The 14,463-nt window shown below is 41.3% G+C and overlaps 1 protein-coding gene across 3 annotated transcripts in view; it reads right to left on the reverse strand.

The window, feature by feature from the left end:
* Positions 1 to 412: 412 nt before the first annotated feature.
* ANAPC10 (anaphase promoting complex subunit 10) overlaps positions 413 to 14,463 on the reverse strand; it is a 38,758-nt gene continuing 24,707 nt past the window's right edge. For all 3 annotated transcript variants that reach the window (XM_028520359.2, XM_036031848.1, XM_036031849.1), the window contains exon 5: positions 413 to 804. In XM_028520359.2, coding sequence (XP_028376160.1) covers positions 574 to 804 — 231 coding nt within the window. In that variant the 3' untranslated portion in view covers positions 413 to 573. The remainder of the gene's footprint in view (positions 805 to 14,463) is intronic.

Here is a 14,463-nt window from a genome sequence, read left to right on the forward strand (position 1 = left end):
ATATCTGTCCCCCAGGAATGCTTCAGTGTCAGACACAAACTTGAAAGTCACTCTGCTAGGGCAGCGGTGACAGGAGATGAACAGCAGAGCGTGAGGCCGATCCCCGACACGGTGTCAGGGCACAGGTGACCGCAGGGTTGAAAGTATCTCATGGAAGTGATTATGACCCAGCTAACCCCATGCCCCAAATCAGAGTGATTCTCTTCAGACGCCTAATGCTAAGCTTATTTTGGCACGGCCTTTAAAAAGGCCCAATATCAAAAAAATAAGTTCCCTCTGGAGAGAAAAAAAAACAATAATTCTGTCGTTTTAAAGGTAGTACCTACTGATGAAAAATTTAATGATTGGCTTCAAATCCATTTTCAGTAACATAAAATACGTGATCTTTATTGTATTTTAAAGAAAATAAAGATAGTATGACACAAAATTGACTGTTAAAGCTACAATAAAATACTTCTTAATGTGTACAAAAATGTAAAATGACTGATGCCTTTTCAATGAGGATACCAGATACAACATTTGCTGACCAGAGAAAATAAAGATGTGTTTAATGACCTCAGTCCTGTCCCCAGGTCACCTTATCGACCGATACATCATGAAATCGATAGTTGTGCATCTGGGAAATTTACCAATGGAGCTCTCCTCCACTGGAGTGTATATTTTAATCTGTCTCATGTGGGTGTCTCTTCCGTTCTGGTGATTGGCTAGAACAGCGATCTGTATCATGAATGTGCGAGTTGGCTTCTTGTGATTATCGGTCAAGGGAACATGAATCCAGCCACTTGGTTCCACCAATTCGAGTTGCTGCCAGGAAAAGAAAAGTCAGGTTAGGTTTTCACCCAATGAACGTCATTCATCACAATGAACACACCCTAAAGCTGACTAAGCTGTGCACGGCGTCAGAGGAGCGCCAGGCTTCTAGGGGTGGTCACGCTGCAAGGTGTGCAAATGGCCAACCACTGTGCTGTACACCTGACACTAGTATAATACTGTATGGCAACTGTAATTTAAAAACTGCCAAAAGTTTTAAATAAAATAAAAAAATAAAGCTGACTTAGAAACTGACCTCTTGCTCACTGAGAGAATGACACCAGGATGGTAACTATTATCAGTTACTGGACACTCTGACCGCGGTCTGTGTTTCCAGTTGCGAAGCACACGACATGTGCCATCTTGGTAGCTAGTCTTGGTGTCCGAGTCAGACACGTACAAATGTATCCATCCAATCAAAGACCGTGCTGATACAAGCAGGAAAAGAATCTAACATTTTTCAAAAATATTTCATTTCAAGAAATATGCCTCCAAACTCGTAACAATCCAAACTTATAAAACAACCAGATTCTACATAAATTATAAGGATATTAACAAAAGAAAATCAGTCATTAAATATGCATCAAACAAAGCTTTCTTTCTGGACATAGTTAGTAAGTGATCTAGTTATCTATTTATCTATTCTAGATGATGATCTAAACCTAAAATCTAGATTTTAAATGTTTTTCAATTAAGAAATGCCAGATAATTTTTTTTAATTTTAAATTTTATTTTAAACAAGAGTCCAAACTGTCCTTACTTAACAAGGAAAGGAAAATCATTAGTCAAATGGTAAACCAAAGTTTCTACAAATTTTCCTAAAGTTATGAAGTAGTTTAAAAAAACACTGATTTTTAAATTATCTTAATCACTGGACAAAAATGAACTACAGACATTGCAAAAAATATAAGTTTATCTTATCAGCACAATCAAAGGGCAAGGCGTGTCAAAGACTCTAAACTGGGGTCCCACCAGTTGCTCCAGAAAAACAATTAAATGAATGCCACTGGGTCTTCTTCTTTGGATAGCACACACCTGGGCTGCAGCTTCGAACCCCCGTCCCGACGTGGGTGTGTGCGACCCTGGTCCGGATGTGGTCCAGATGCGTACAGTCTCTGCTAGGGCACCGATCCCCAGGCCGGACGCACGGATGCACAGACGCACAGATGCACGCGAGAGGCAACCAATCAACGCCTGCCTCTCACATCAATATTTCTCACTCCCCCTTCCTCTCAAAACACAATTTTAAAAAACATCCTTGGGTGAGGATTAAAGAAAAGATAATCTTTTTCTGTATTCCTCCTTGTTCTTTCTTTCCGCCATATCCCACTTTCAGCTCCTTTCTCCATATAGTCACTCACTTGAAAAGTTTTGGGTTTTCTTTGAATTTTTCACCTGCTAGTTATCTGCATCCCATTCCAATCTGAGTTTTGTCCCACCACTGAAACCAGCCCTGTCAGAGTCACCAGTGACCCGCCACCTTGACAAATCAGCTCTTCCTAGGAACAGTTCTTTGGTACAGCTTACTAATATATTCTGGATTTTATCTAAGAATGTGCCTGACCAAGACCTACTTCTGTTTTAAATTTTAAGGCTTTTAAAACTTTATAAAATATTGTAGTTGAAACATAATTTTATATACAAAAAATACATAATATGGTTTACTAAAGCTAGTAAATGACAAGAAAAATAACTGGTACCTCAGTAAAGATCAATAAATTTGAAGATTAATGAAGTGAAGACTTCTTAATGCTAAGCTAACAGGGTCCTTGAAACTGTCCTCCACAACTGTATCCAGACCCGTGACTTCAAGTACCTCTAGCGGGTATATGTTGATGATTTAAAATTTTGTATCTCCTTCTTAATAGGCCATTTCTGAAGGGGCCAGCGGAAGAGCACAGACTTAGAGCTGATGCTCACCCTGCTCGCCTCTTCGGCCTCACCTTGAGTGGTCTTCCACCTACTTTGTTATATAATCTGCAACAACGTGAAAACAAATTTACACTATGAAGGAAGCTGATTCTGAAAATATTCCAAAGATCAAGAGATGGCAAAGAGATATTAACTGTATTTCATTTAAAATGGATCACCTGTTGTGTGCAGGTATGCCAAAAAATTTTTAATTAACTGAAATTAAATGAATTGCTTGGAAAAAAAGAACTATTACTCCTGCAGGTCACAGTTCTGAGAGGAGCTTTCTCATGCCACCTATGGCAGCCTGGTAACCCACCACCTTCGCTCAGCCTAAACTACACTTCCCAGGATTCCCTTCCTCTCATGTTTCTGGTGGGCAGGACACGAAATATTTTCAGAGAGACTGGAAGTGCAGAAGTGAAGCAGCAGCCACGCCTGTGGACTTTGAGCTCCAGCATCCCACGTGCAAACAGTTTCACAGGTGATTTAAGCAACCCCTACTGGTGTAAGGTAAACTCCCTGTAACAAACCCCTGCTCACATACTGCCACTCCCCACCACACCCCCACCACGCCCCAGCGCTCTGCTTCTCCCCCTGAACCCCCACGACACACCCACACAGTCACTGAGCTGGAGGTCCAGGAAGGATGCTTCCGAGAAGAAAATGTGGAACCAAGAGAGTGAGTATATGTGACTGTTTCAAGAGATATTTTATACGTCTGTTAGAGAATTTAGGAATATATTGACAACTGGTAACATTTTAGAAACTAAGGAAAAACGAGGCAACTGTTAATTAAAGAAAAATAAAATTAGGTCTAAAAATCACAGAAAAAGTGAATTTAAGCATAGAACATGATGTAAATCAGGTATAAATAATGTCTATGTGGTTATAATAATGAAAATGTGCATAATGATTTCAGCAAATACCATGAAAAGCTACACTAGGAAAATGAAGAGAAGGAAAGTACAGTGGAGAAGAAATGAGATTACGGAGCTAAACCTGATGTTTCATAGCCAGATATCACTAGCTCACGTCTTTAAATGTAGGTAGCTACAGACACACTGCGTAGAATCGTACTTATCTGTGGCAGACACCTGTTACATGTGGTGTGCGGAAATACGAAAGCGAGTGAGGCTGACACCGCCGAGAGCATGGCTCCTTGGGAGTAGGACAGGGATATCGGATGGGGGGGAGGGGAAGTGCTGTTGTTCCAGAGGCTACTGCAGTCCTCCCAGACTTTTAACCTGTGCTGTGTTTTACTGCAGTAAAAATATGCGTACACAATAAAAATATTTTTAAAAACTAAGGAAATTATCACAAAAAGTTAGAGCCATGGTTAACTCTAAGAGGTAGGAAAAGGACTGTGATGGGGAAGGGAAGAGGGTACACTCCCAGCCTCTGGGATGCTCACAGAGTCCCACTTTACACTAAAAAGCTGCACACACACAAAACCCGCGTGTGTTTCATGGCCTGTGGGGGGGGGGGGCGCTGAGCACCCAGAGGAAACAAGTGCACCGCCTCCAGCACACAGTGGCAGAACTCCGCACGCTGGGAAGGAGGCTTAGCCTCCTCCAAGTCCTTGCTATTCCAGGTACATGAAGATCTGCTGTTGAATGGGCTCTAAAATAAGTAAGTGTATATTTCCTTTACATTTCACATGAATTTGTTTTATCCTAGGACAAATATGAAACTATCTGAATGTACAATAACTATGAGAAAATCTTATGCAAATTACACAAATTTAGACTTTTCATAGGCATGAGTAATTCTTAAAGTATAGCAATTAAAAAGTACATTGCCATTCTGTCACCATGAATTTTCATAGTAAGTAATTTCTCAAAACAAGGAGAGGTTAAAAGTAGCCTTTAGGCACACGTATCGGTATCACAGCTACGGAAACGGGCTGTGTGGCGGCATCTGCCAGGCTACAAACCACTGAAACATAGACAGAGGCGTCAGGAGTTTAAGATCTCAAAGAATCACTGTAAAATACGTTTTCTGTGTGTCCTTTAACCCCTAAGGAAATAACTGCTTATTGTAAAAGTCCAGTGGAAGCAGGATACCCAATTACCTTTTTTAAAAAAAGTTCAGTAGGGCAATGAAGCCTTTAAAAAATCTTTTCGCAGTCAAGCTTCCTTCAAAAGAACCGTTAAAAACGAACACAAGACTTATGAGGAGCAAGTGACATGCTCAACAGGTACATCTGATTAAGAGACATCTAAAGATCTTTGCTGCAATGATATCATGATCCCATGGAGGCAACGAATAAGAAGCAGAATTCCAAGTGCAACGCAATCCTAAATCCATCTTTAGGAGACGTGGAGTTCTGAAGGGCTCTAGAAAGAAAAGTAATGGGAATTCTTTAGAAGTGGATGGAAAAGACACCCACTAATTAAAGCTGACTCCATTCTGGCTTTATGATTTTTCCCTTTTCTGTGAAATAATCACGGTCAACAACGACTAACATGTTTGGAACAATTACTCTTTGCCACACACAGTATTAAGAGTTTTACATATACTGATTTTATCCAGGCCTATGAAGTAGACGATTTTCACCTTCATTTTATACCAAGAAATCTGAGACACAGAGAAGCTAACTTTCCAGGGTTCATAGTTAGGTGGCAGAGCGGAAACTCAAATCCCAGTAAGACGACTCCAAAGCCCATGCACTTGGATTTTATCAACTTTAAGATTTAAAGTACCTCCGACAGTTATGTGTAGCTGAAACTCCCCAATTTCATGCGATTACACAGAAAAGTACACCAGTGGGTGCTTTTACAGCCTATAAAAACATCGCCAGTTTTCAGGGCTTTGCTCCTTTGAGCTACCATTTACTGAGCTGCTCCCACAGGTCAGGCACTTAGCACCCATTTGCTGTAACCCTCCCAACACCACATCCCTAATTCACAGCTGAGGAACCAGAAGTTCAGAGGGGCCGTATGATGTGCTGAGGGCAACCTAGCCAACGCGGGACGAAGCCTGCCAAACTCTGAACATCACAGTAATAAAGTGTGTCTGTCCGAGACACAAATATGAGAAGCATGTATTCTGATGGCAGAGTAAGTGAAGGAATATTGGCAATTCACAACGCTATAATGCTGCGCATGCTCTCAAGAGCTGCGGGGCCGGGAGGGGCTGGGAAGGAAAGGAGCGGGAGTCTCGGCAGGACACCCGTCGTTGCCGAGCAGACGTGGGACCCAGAAGTGGAGCCCGACGGGGAACACGTGAAGCGCGTGTCGCGGACCAGGCAGAGGTGAGAACCCAACACGCACCTCCAGGTCTGTTAAAAATTACATGTAAACATCTCTCGCACTCTCAATAACAGGCTGTCAAAACAGCTGAACTAACCTCCCCCCAACACACACACACACACACACACACACACACATTCTGCTCGCAAGATCTGTGATTTCCATCGGTCCCATAACTCATATATGTAACAAATTTTGTTTATAAAAGTACAAAAAACCCTCATAATTTACTTTTAAGTGTTTATCCAAATCTAAAACATCTGTCTTGAATAGTTAAGGAATTATATAAAATGAATATTTTGGAGTAAGAAGTGATGAATTTTATTTAACATGAATTTTAAAAGCACTAAACTAAGGCTACCACTTAGCACTTAGATGTTATGAAGTTAGACTTCATCATGATGTAAATTACTATCATTTTGAGGGGAAAAGTGTTAACTTGTTTGTTAACACTGCAATCAGGGACAACCGAGGAGACAAAGCACGGACATTTTCGTTGCATTCGAGAGCCCCAACAGGCAATCCGGCGGGAGGTGGCGGCATGCCAGGCGGCCGTGAGCAGTGAGGCCCGGTGGCGCAGGCGTCCGGGGCCCTCCCGAAACCAGCCTGTTAGGGTACTGCCACCTTTCCTCCCTTTCCTGGAGGTGCATGTGAGGTGTGCCTGGCTTAGGTGGCAATCTTTTGCGTCTGTAGGACTGAAAGTAAGGCCGGGACTAATCCAGAGCGAACTGAGACATGTGAGAGATTAGCAAGCATCTCTGCCCACCGGACCGACCGCCCAAACGTGGCGACTGGTCCCGCACAGGCAGTCCCCTCGTTCTAACAACCAGCAGAAACAACCATTAAACGATCCATGCAATTATCACGAAACGCAAAAGTGCTTTTAATTGAGTAGGAAACTCGGAATAAAATTCAGAAGCAAATAAATCTGAAATTATCTCTCAGTGAAAAATAGCTCAAGTGGGTAAAAACCTAGTTTCAGCAAAGATGTGTATACCTTCTACGCAGAAAGTTTTAAGGAAAAAACAAATGATGCTGAATGACTCAAATAAACTCGAAGACTGGACATCAATTCCCATCTCACCAAATTTACCCCTGAAGTTCCCTATTATCCGGTAAATGGTTTTTCTTTCTGATGCGTCTGACTGAAAGGTCCAGACTGCCAATGCACGGGGCCACATTTTGCAAATCTGCTCTCTGTGTGTGATGTGATAACCAGAAGCAAAACAAGAATAAAAATAAATGAAGTAAATAAGATTAAAAATAAAAAAATTATCTAAGGATACATAATGTACTTTCTAATTCCTTCCTTGATTAATTATACAGGTTAGGTTGAAAAAACTTACTAACTCAAACTTGTAAAGAAGCCACCATCAGATTTAAGCATCCGAATTTCAAGTGAAATACAGGAATTCTGTATTTTTATATGCACCTAAAATAGACTTTAAAGGGTAAAATCAATATTTAAATCAATTCTTCTTCATCTATAGATCTCAAAGAAGCGCATTATTTCCTCCCTTCAAAACTTTATTATTTCATTGAAAGTTTTTCATTATTTTTTACTGCAGAGGCATATAAGCCTTTCTTCCCTCCACTTCTTGGTGTGCCAGTGACAACCACGTGACGTACATCTACGCAGCTGCTCTTACAAACGGAAACCCTCACAAACTAAAAATATAAGGACCAGCAAATGCCACACTGCGCTCGGGAAACACAGAGCCTTTCTTCCGAGAGGAACTCCCGGTGGGAAGGCGACGCGCGAGCAGACACTGCCGCTCACACGAGCTCACTGCAGACGGCCCGGCGGGCGGTTCTCTGTGTTTTTTGGATTGTGCTCTGGAGGTGCTGGCACAATGGCATTTCAATATCATAATTGCTTATTCCTCTGGATATCTTTAAAATAACAGGTAAAGGAAAAAAAATCGACTACGAAAATAACGAAACAAAATGTTTTTAATTCTTCCTTTCAAAGGATGTAATTTATAACCATTACACAAATAGAGAAGAAGCACAAAGGGGGGGGGGGGGCGGATAAAGTAATGTTCCAAAGGTTCAGTTTACAAGGACCTCACACTGAGTTTTTTTTTCTCTTACTAGAAACAGTATTATTTGCTAAAAATGCACTAGCTGCCAAGAGCCATGGTCCGTCTAAAGCAAAATGCTTAAGATGGAAACAGAGTGTTAATACAGAAAAAAGGGCAAGATCCAGCATACAGATTTCTGTAAAACCTACTTTAAAAAGAATAAAGTTTTGGTTTTGATATCTTTTTGACTGAAAAATTACGGTAATAATAGATAAAATACTAATATATACTGCACTGTATTGAAACAAAAAGATATAATCAAGTTTCAAGCTTTCTAATTAAGCCTTTTTTTTTTTTTTTGGTAAGTTATTGGGAATTCAACACTAGTCTTGGTTCACATGATAGAACAATGAGAAAAGTTTCCGAATGGTTGAGCACTAACCCTGATGAGTGGGGAGAGCCAACTACAATACATTATATGGTAGCATAACCTGCCACCCACGTTGCTGAGAGAACAGCTTTCAAACACATGCACTGAGCTGTAAAACCACAAAATCCCTTATTACACATTGTCTTTCCTACTCTAGGTGAAATATACCATCAATTCTTTCCGTTATAAATCTTTTTTTATTACTATTTTTGAAGCCCACTTAACAATTTGATCGTCTTCTTATAATGTAAAGGATGCCTTTCTTAAAAAAGGAAATGCAACAGGAACGTCTTTACCCTTCCACAGCATCACAGAGAAGGCTGGTGTCTGCTGCACCATTTCCCCAGCTTCCTCTTAGGGACCCACCTCCCCCAGGGAGTTTTAAGCTAAAGTTCTTTTTTTTTTTTTTTTTTTCCTGTAAAGACCAAACCCTGAGAGTGGTTCACTAAACTTCTTAAAGCATTTGAAAACATCTGTCTTCTTTAAGAAAGACTGATCTGCTGCTCTGGGGGTTCTTTCATAAAATGCATGGTTTGCATCATGACTGCAGGAGAGAGAAAGCGAATTGTCAAAATTTGTTAGGGAGCGACAGTTCTCTCTGTCTCTTCTAACATTTCTCCCTTCCCCTGCTCTGGCACAAATCCAAATCTCAGCCAACTTACCAACAAGTAAACAAACAGCCATTTCAGATTCAAGGCTGTAGTGGTGCCTCAGGCAATATCTGTCTTATATTGCTAAGGGGAGCAAGCCTGCAGGAGGACAACTGTGCTGCCTCCTCTTTACAGTGCCAGGCGGTGTCCAAGTCCTGTTCTCACCTTTCAGCAAACAGCTCCCTGCAATCGTATCCCAATCCATACAAAGGGGCTTGAGACAGAGAACAAGAAGGGAAAAAATATTGCAAACTTTAAAGACACTACCTTTACAGGGATTCACAGACACTGCTTTTTGGAGTTTTGAGATGTTTAAAATCTTTTCTAAAGCTATGTGTCTCTAACATTTTGCCTAATTAATTTCCCTCCCAAACTTTCCTCCCAGAGGACTTTCACATTCCCTCCCCCCACTTCTGCCCACCAAGACCCGCCCCCCCCCCCCCCCCCCCCCCCCCCGCGTCTGCTGGCAGTCAGAGCATCCCAGGACAGCCACAGGGCCTAACAGTCTCTTCCAGGGTTTGCATCTGCGGCATGGTCGGCAAAGAGAATTTTATTCGTAAGTGTTTCTATTACACTGACGAGGTCAGTTAGTCCTGTGAACTATTGGTCTTTCTGCCCGATGGCCTGGTGAATTATTCAAGGGGGGGGCCGTTCATAACCTATAACTGAGTGCAGCCAATTAACCTCAGAAACATGACAATGCTGGTGTCTAGTGGGATTTCAAGTCTATCTTAACAGACCAGAGTAATGTCACTTTCCCCAAATTGGTGGTATATTATTTGTTAGAAACTTTGTATTTTTCTCAAATTGAATTAATTTATAAGTTATGGTATACAAATTACACAGAGTACTTTCTATTTTATGGAAGTTTACCATAAATATGTTGAAGCTTCTGAAAACAACAATCGGCTACTACACGTAGATTTGCCTGTATGCTTCACACAGCTACATAACAAATGTGAGATGCAGCAACTGTGTCTGGTGCCAAACGAGCACCGGAAGTACAAGGGGAAACACTGTGTAAAGCACGTAGCTGTTTCACCACTATGCTGTATGCCTGAAACCAACACACAATAATACTGAATGTAAACTGTAACTGAAAAAAACGTGTTAACAAAATATTTTTCAACCTGTAATATGCAATACCTTGTGTTCTTAATCAAGATTTCTCCAGAGGTGCGGAAAGCACTACTACTCTCCTAAAAACTAATGCGGAAATATATGTGCATTGTACTTCAAATATTCAAAAAACCTTTAAATTGTTGAATATTATTTATATTTTTTAAAAAGAGAGAGAATTTAGCCCTGGCCAGTGTGGCTCAGTGGATTGAGTCCTGGCCTGTGAACCAAAGGGTTGCTGGTTTGATTCCCAGTCAGGGCAAGTGCCTGGGTTGCGGGCCAGGTGCCTGGTGGCGGGTGGGTGGGTGTGGGAGGCAACCACACTTTGATGTTTCTCTCCTCCTCTTTCTCCCTCCCTTCCTCTCTCTCTAAAGATAAATAAATAAAATAATTTTTGAGGAGAGAATTTGCATTAATTGAGTGTTTACTGTGTGGCAGGCAATATGAATAAGTACTTTGCATACTTTATCTTACCTGTCCCAGGAATCCCGTGAAACGAGCATTACTTCCCTATTTTTGTGTGAGCAATCTGTGGTTTCAAAGGGGTGGAATGTGTCCCCCAAGTCTCTCACAGCTAACAGGGGACAAAACAGAGGTTTGAAATCTGTGTAGTTTGCTAAATTATGGTCTTTCAACGTTAGCAGGCCTAAAAAAATGTGAGATAATCCCCAGTCGACTCTCAGGGTCATCTTATAACAACCGGACCACAGAGCACGGCTGAGCTTGAAAACCATTCTATGAAAGAATGATACCCAATTATTTACCCAGCAACAATTGGGAGAGGAGTGAATGAGTTAGTTTTGATAGCCATACAACTGTATCAACACTGAAGTTTTATTAACAGTAAGACAATACTCCAGTTTTTTCTTATCGGTCCCAAGCCAAGTGCACTCTCACGTACATGATCTTCCACACACAGGCCTGTACGCTTCTGTTACCTGCGCACACACGCAAACACACAATGCTCTCAGCTTCTAAGCCAAAAGCATTGTCTATTATGCCAGGCCACAGAGAAATGAAAAGCTGTCTTAATACTATACGTGTCAAGGTATATCAATTTTTCGCAAATAAGACTTTTTAAAAAATATTTTATTTATTTATTTTTAGAGAGAGGGGAAGGGAAAGAGAAAGAGAGGGAGAGAAACATCAATGTGTTAGGGATACACTGAAGGGCTGCCTTTCACACGCCCCCAGCCGGGGACCTGGCCTGCAACCCTGACTGGGAATTGAACCAGTGACCTTTCGGTTTGCAGGCTGGCTCTCAAGCCACTGAGACACACCCGCTAGGGCGCAAAGAAGAATTTTAAAAATAAGTTAAATAACTTCATACAGTAATCTTTTTAAACTATTTGATCTAGTGAACCAACTTAACATATATTGAACATATGTTATAGTAAAGACTGTGTTGTGATTACCTCTGTTTTTGCTTTACAAATTTCAAACAGAAGCAATTTCTTCAACTGTCAGGACAAAGTGCTCTAAAAGCAAATGTCTGTTAACAGGAGCATTTCCAAGTCTCAATGACTACCCACAGCTTCCCTGCTATGCGAGCCTTCGGCCTGGCTAGCGTGACTCTCAGGGCTTCATTCACTGCTTGGTGGAAACGTTTGTAAAAATATTTGTACGATTAGGGTAGAACTTTTTGAAAAAATAATGGCCTGGCTAAAAGTCACTGCAGTTAAGATATGCATAAATGACATTTTTTAAAGTTCCCACTTATGTCTCCCATTCTATAAAGTTATTACCATTAATACTGTCTTAGTTTAAAAGAACATATCCTGCAGAGAAAGTAGGAGGGCTAATAAGTAGAATTCAGAGCAATCAATATTAAGTCAGCTTTGCTATATTTTAAATTAATCAAATCAAGATAAATACTGTAAGCACAAAAAATTCAAGAACGGAGTCCAAAACCCAAGGAAGTGTCCAAGCTAGTGAACTATCACCTTAGTGAGTAAAAGGACATCTGGTATTTTGATACAGTGGGTCAACATGTGATCAAGTACATTTCATGCTATTAACTGGGTCGTATCAAAAAGATTAAAATTGTCCTTCCAAAAGCCACAAATAGTATGTCACAGATGCTACAGTTTCAAAGGATTAAATCCATATATTTAATCCAATGCTGATGGATATTTTATTAAAATAAAAAACAAGTAACTAGAAAATCCACACAGAATATATGCTCTGTCTAGTTTTGGACAATTGATATTGAAATTCCAAATACCAACATCAACGTGTTTAAACCACTCCCTGCTTCTACCCAACAGTGAGAAATCAGATCCAAAACAACTGTCTACTATCACGAGACCATACATGCCTTAACAAAGATAGGACACATTTATCCCATACATTTTGACCTTGTGAAGTCATGTGTGAGTAAGGATAAAGCAAGCAGCCACAAAAGAAAAGAAAAAAGGAAGTATGGAAGGACACAAACATACACTGACTGAAAAACCTACCATGTACTTGGTGTATTACAGATGTTTTTACACATCTTATCTCATTCAATCTTCACAACTACCCAAAAGAGACAGGTATACTGATTCTCATTTTTTAAGTAAATAAACAGGGGCTCAGAGCGAACAGAGAAACTTGCCCCGGATCACAAAATAAAGAATTGGTAGTAACAAGGTTCCAACTCTGCTCTAACAGGCTCCCAAACCCACAATTAAAGCGGCATGTTGCAAAGACAATCTAGAAACACGTTCCTTCCTCTGGCTCAGGGCTCATCCTTCTGTCCCACTCTGAATATGATATTCAAAACTCAGAGTGCAGATTATGAAACAGACTGGGTTTCTGCCCCGTGAGCCAAGGTCAGAGAACTCCGCGTTCAGCAGCAGGGACAATCCGACTCCAGGGGAATAGCAGCGGGTTTCAAACGGCTCCAGCTCCAGGTTAAATGGAGTTCAATGAGCCATGATGATTCCATGCTCCTGACAGTCCCGGTCTCAGTGAACAAAGTTTTTAAATTTGAGTTCCGTATTTGCCTTAGACAATCCTCTTTCAACATAAATAAAGTCTTCATACAAAAAGCGTTTTTTTAAGATTTTATTTATTTTTAGAGAGGGAAGGGAGGGAGGAGAGAGAGAGAGAGAGAGAGAAAGAGAGAGAGAGAGAGAAACATCAGTGTGAGGTTGCTGGGGGTCATGGCCTGCAACCCAGGCATGTGCCCTGACTGGGAATCGAACCTGTGATGCTTTGGTTTGCAGCCCGCACTGAATCCACTGAGCTACGCCAGCCAGGGGTCAAAAAGCATTTTTAAAGCCTGAAGCACCTCCCAGTGCCTATCACTAACTTTTGCAGGGAAATAATAAAGTTTTAAAATGAATAAAGCTAACGTTTAACAACTAGATTTTACAGACAAGCTGAGAAAAATTTTGACTTTTTATCCTTGTAGTACCTTAAATGTGCATCAGCTACCTACATACTGAGGTAGAAGAGTAAAGGCAAGCAGAGATTTCTTCTCCTTCTTCAGCTGTTCTTGTTCCTTGAAGTGCCTTCCTTATCATATTGTACTTAACCTGAGCTTTTCGCCTCTGGGGCCATGAAAAGAGGCAAGTTATGAGTCTCCATTCCTCCAAGGTAAATTACGACCCCTTTGGTCATTATCTTTTCTGAGGCAACACACTATGAGCTCCCTTTAGGCTTTTCTGATACCACAGAACACGTCATGCTAAAGGTGCGTAAGACCCTGGAGGCACAGTGCACAGCTGTGGGGCGCGACGCTGAGTGCGGTTCACAGGGAGGGAGCTTGGCGGGGCCGCACTGGGTGCCCGGGGCGCGCCCTGCCTCAGCGAAGCTCTCTGCAAAAGAAACCCCGGACCCTATTTTTGCTTTTCACCTTTTTTCCTAAAAGTAAAAATCCTCTTTGGATTTCTTTTAGTTAGTGAAAACAGGTAATAAAGTAGCTCTTTCATGACAGTAAAGTGGCATAACACACACTTTCACAAAGCAAGGAATACCTGTATTTTCATTTTTAAAAAAAGACTTTACAGTTTTAGATTCAGCAAAACTGAGAGGCAGGGGCAGACTTCCCACACACCTCCTGCCCCACACAAGCAGAGCCTCCCCCATTACCCACATGCTCCAGCAAAGAGGAGTATTTGCCACAACGGATGACCCTGCGTTGACACACTTTCACCCAAAGCCCAGGGCTGACATCAGAGTTCACTCCTGGTGTTGTACATTTTACGGGTTTGGACAAATACAGATAATGACATGTATGCACCAGTATCATACAGAGCCTAAAAGTCCTCTGCGCACTG

This window comes from Phyllostomus discolor, chromosome 8, assembly GCF_004126475.2.
Source record: "Phyllostomus discolor isolate MPI-MPIP mPhyDis1 chromosome 8, mPhyDis1.pri.v3, whole genome shotgun sequence".
Lineage (NCBI taxonomy): Eukaryota > Metazoa > Chordata > Mammalia > Chiroptera > Phyllostomidae > Phyllostomus > Phyllostomus discolor.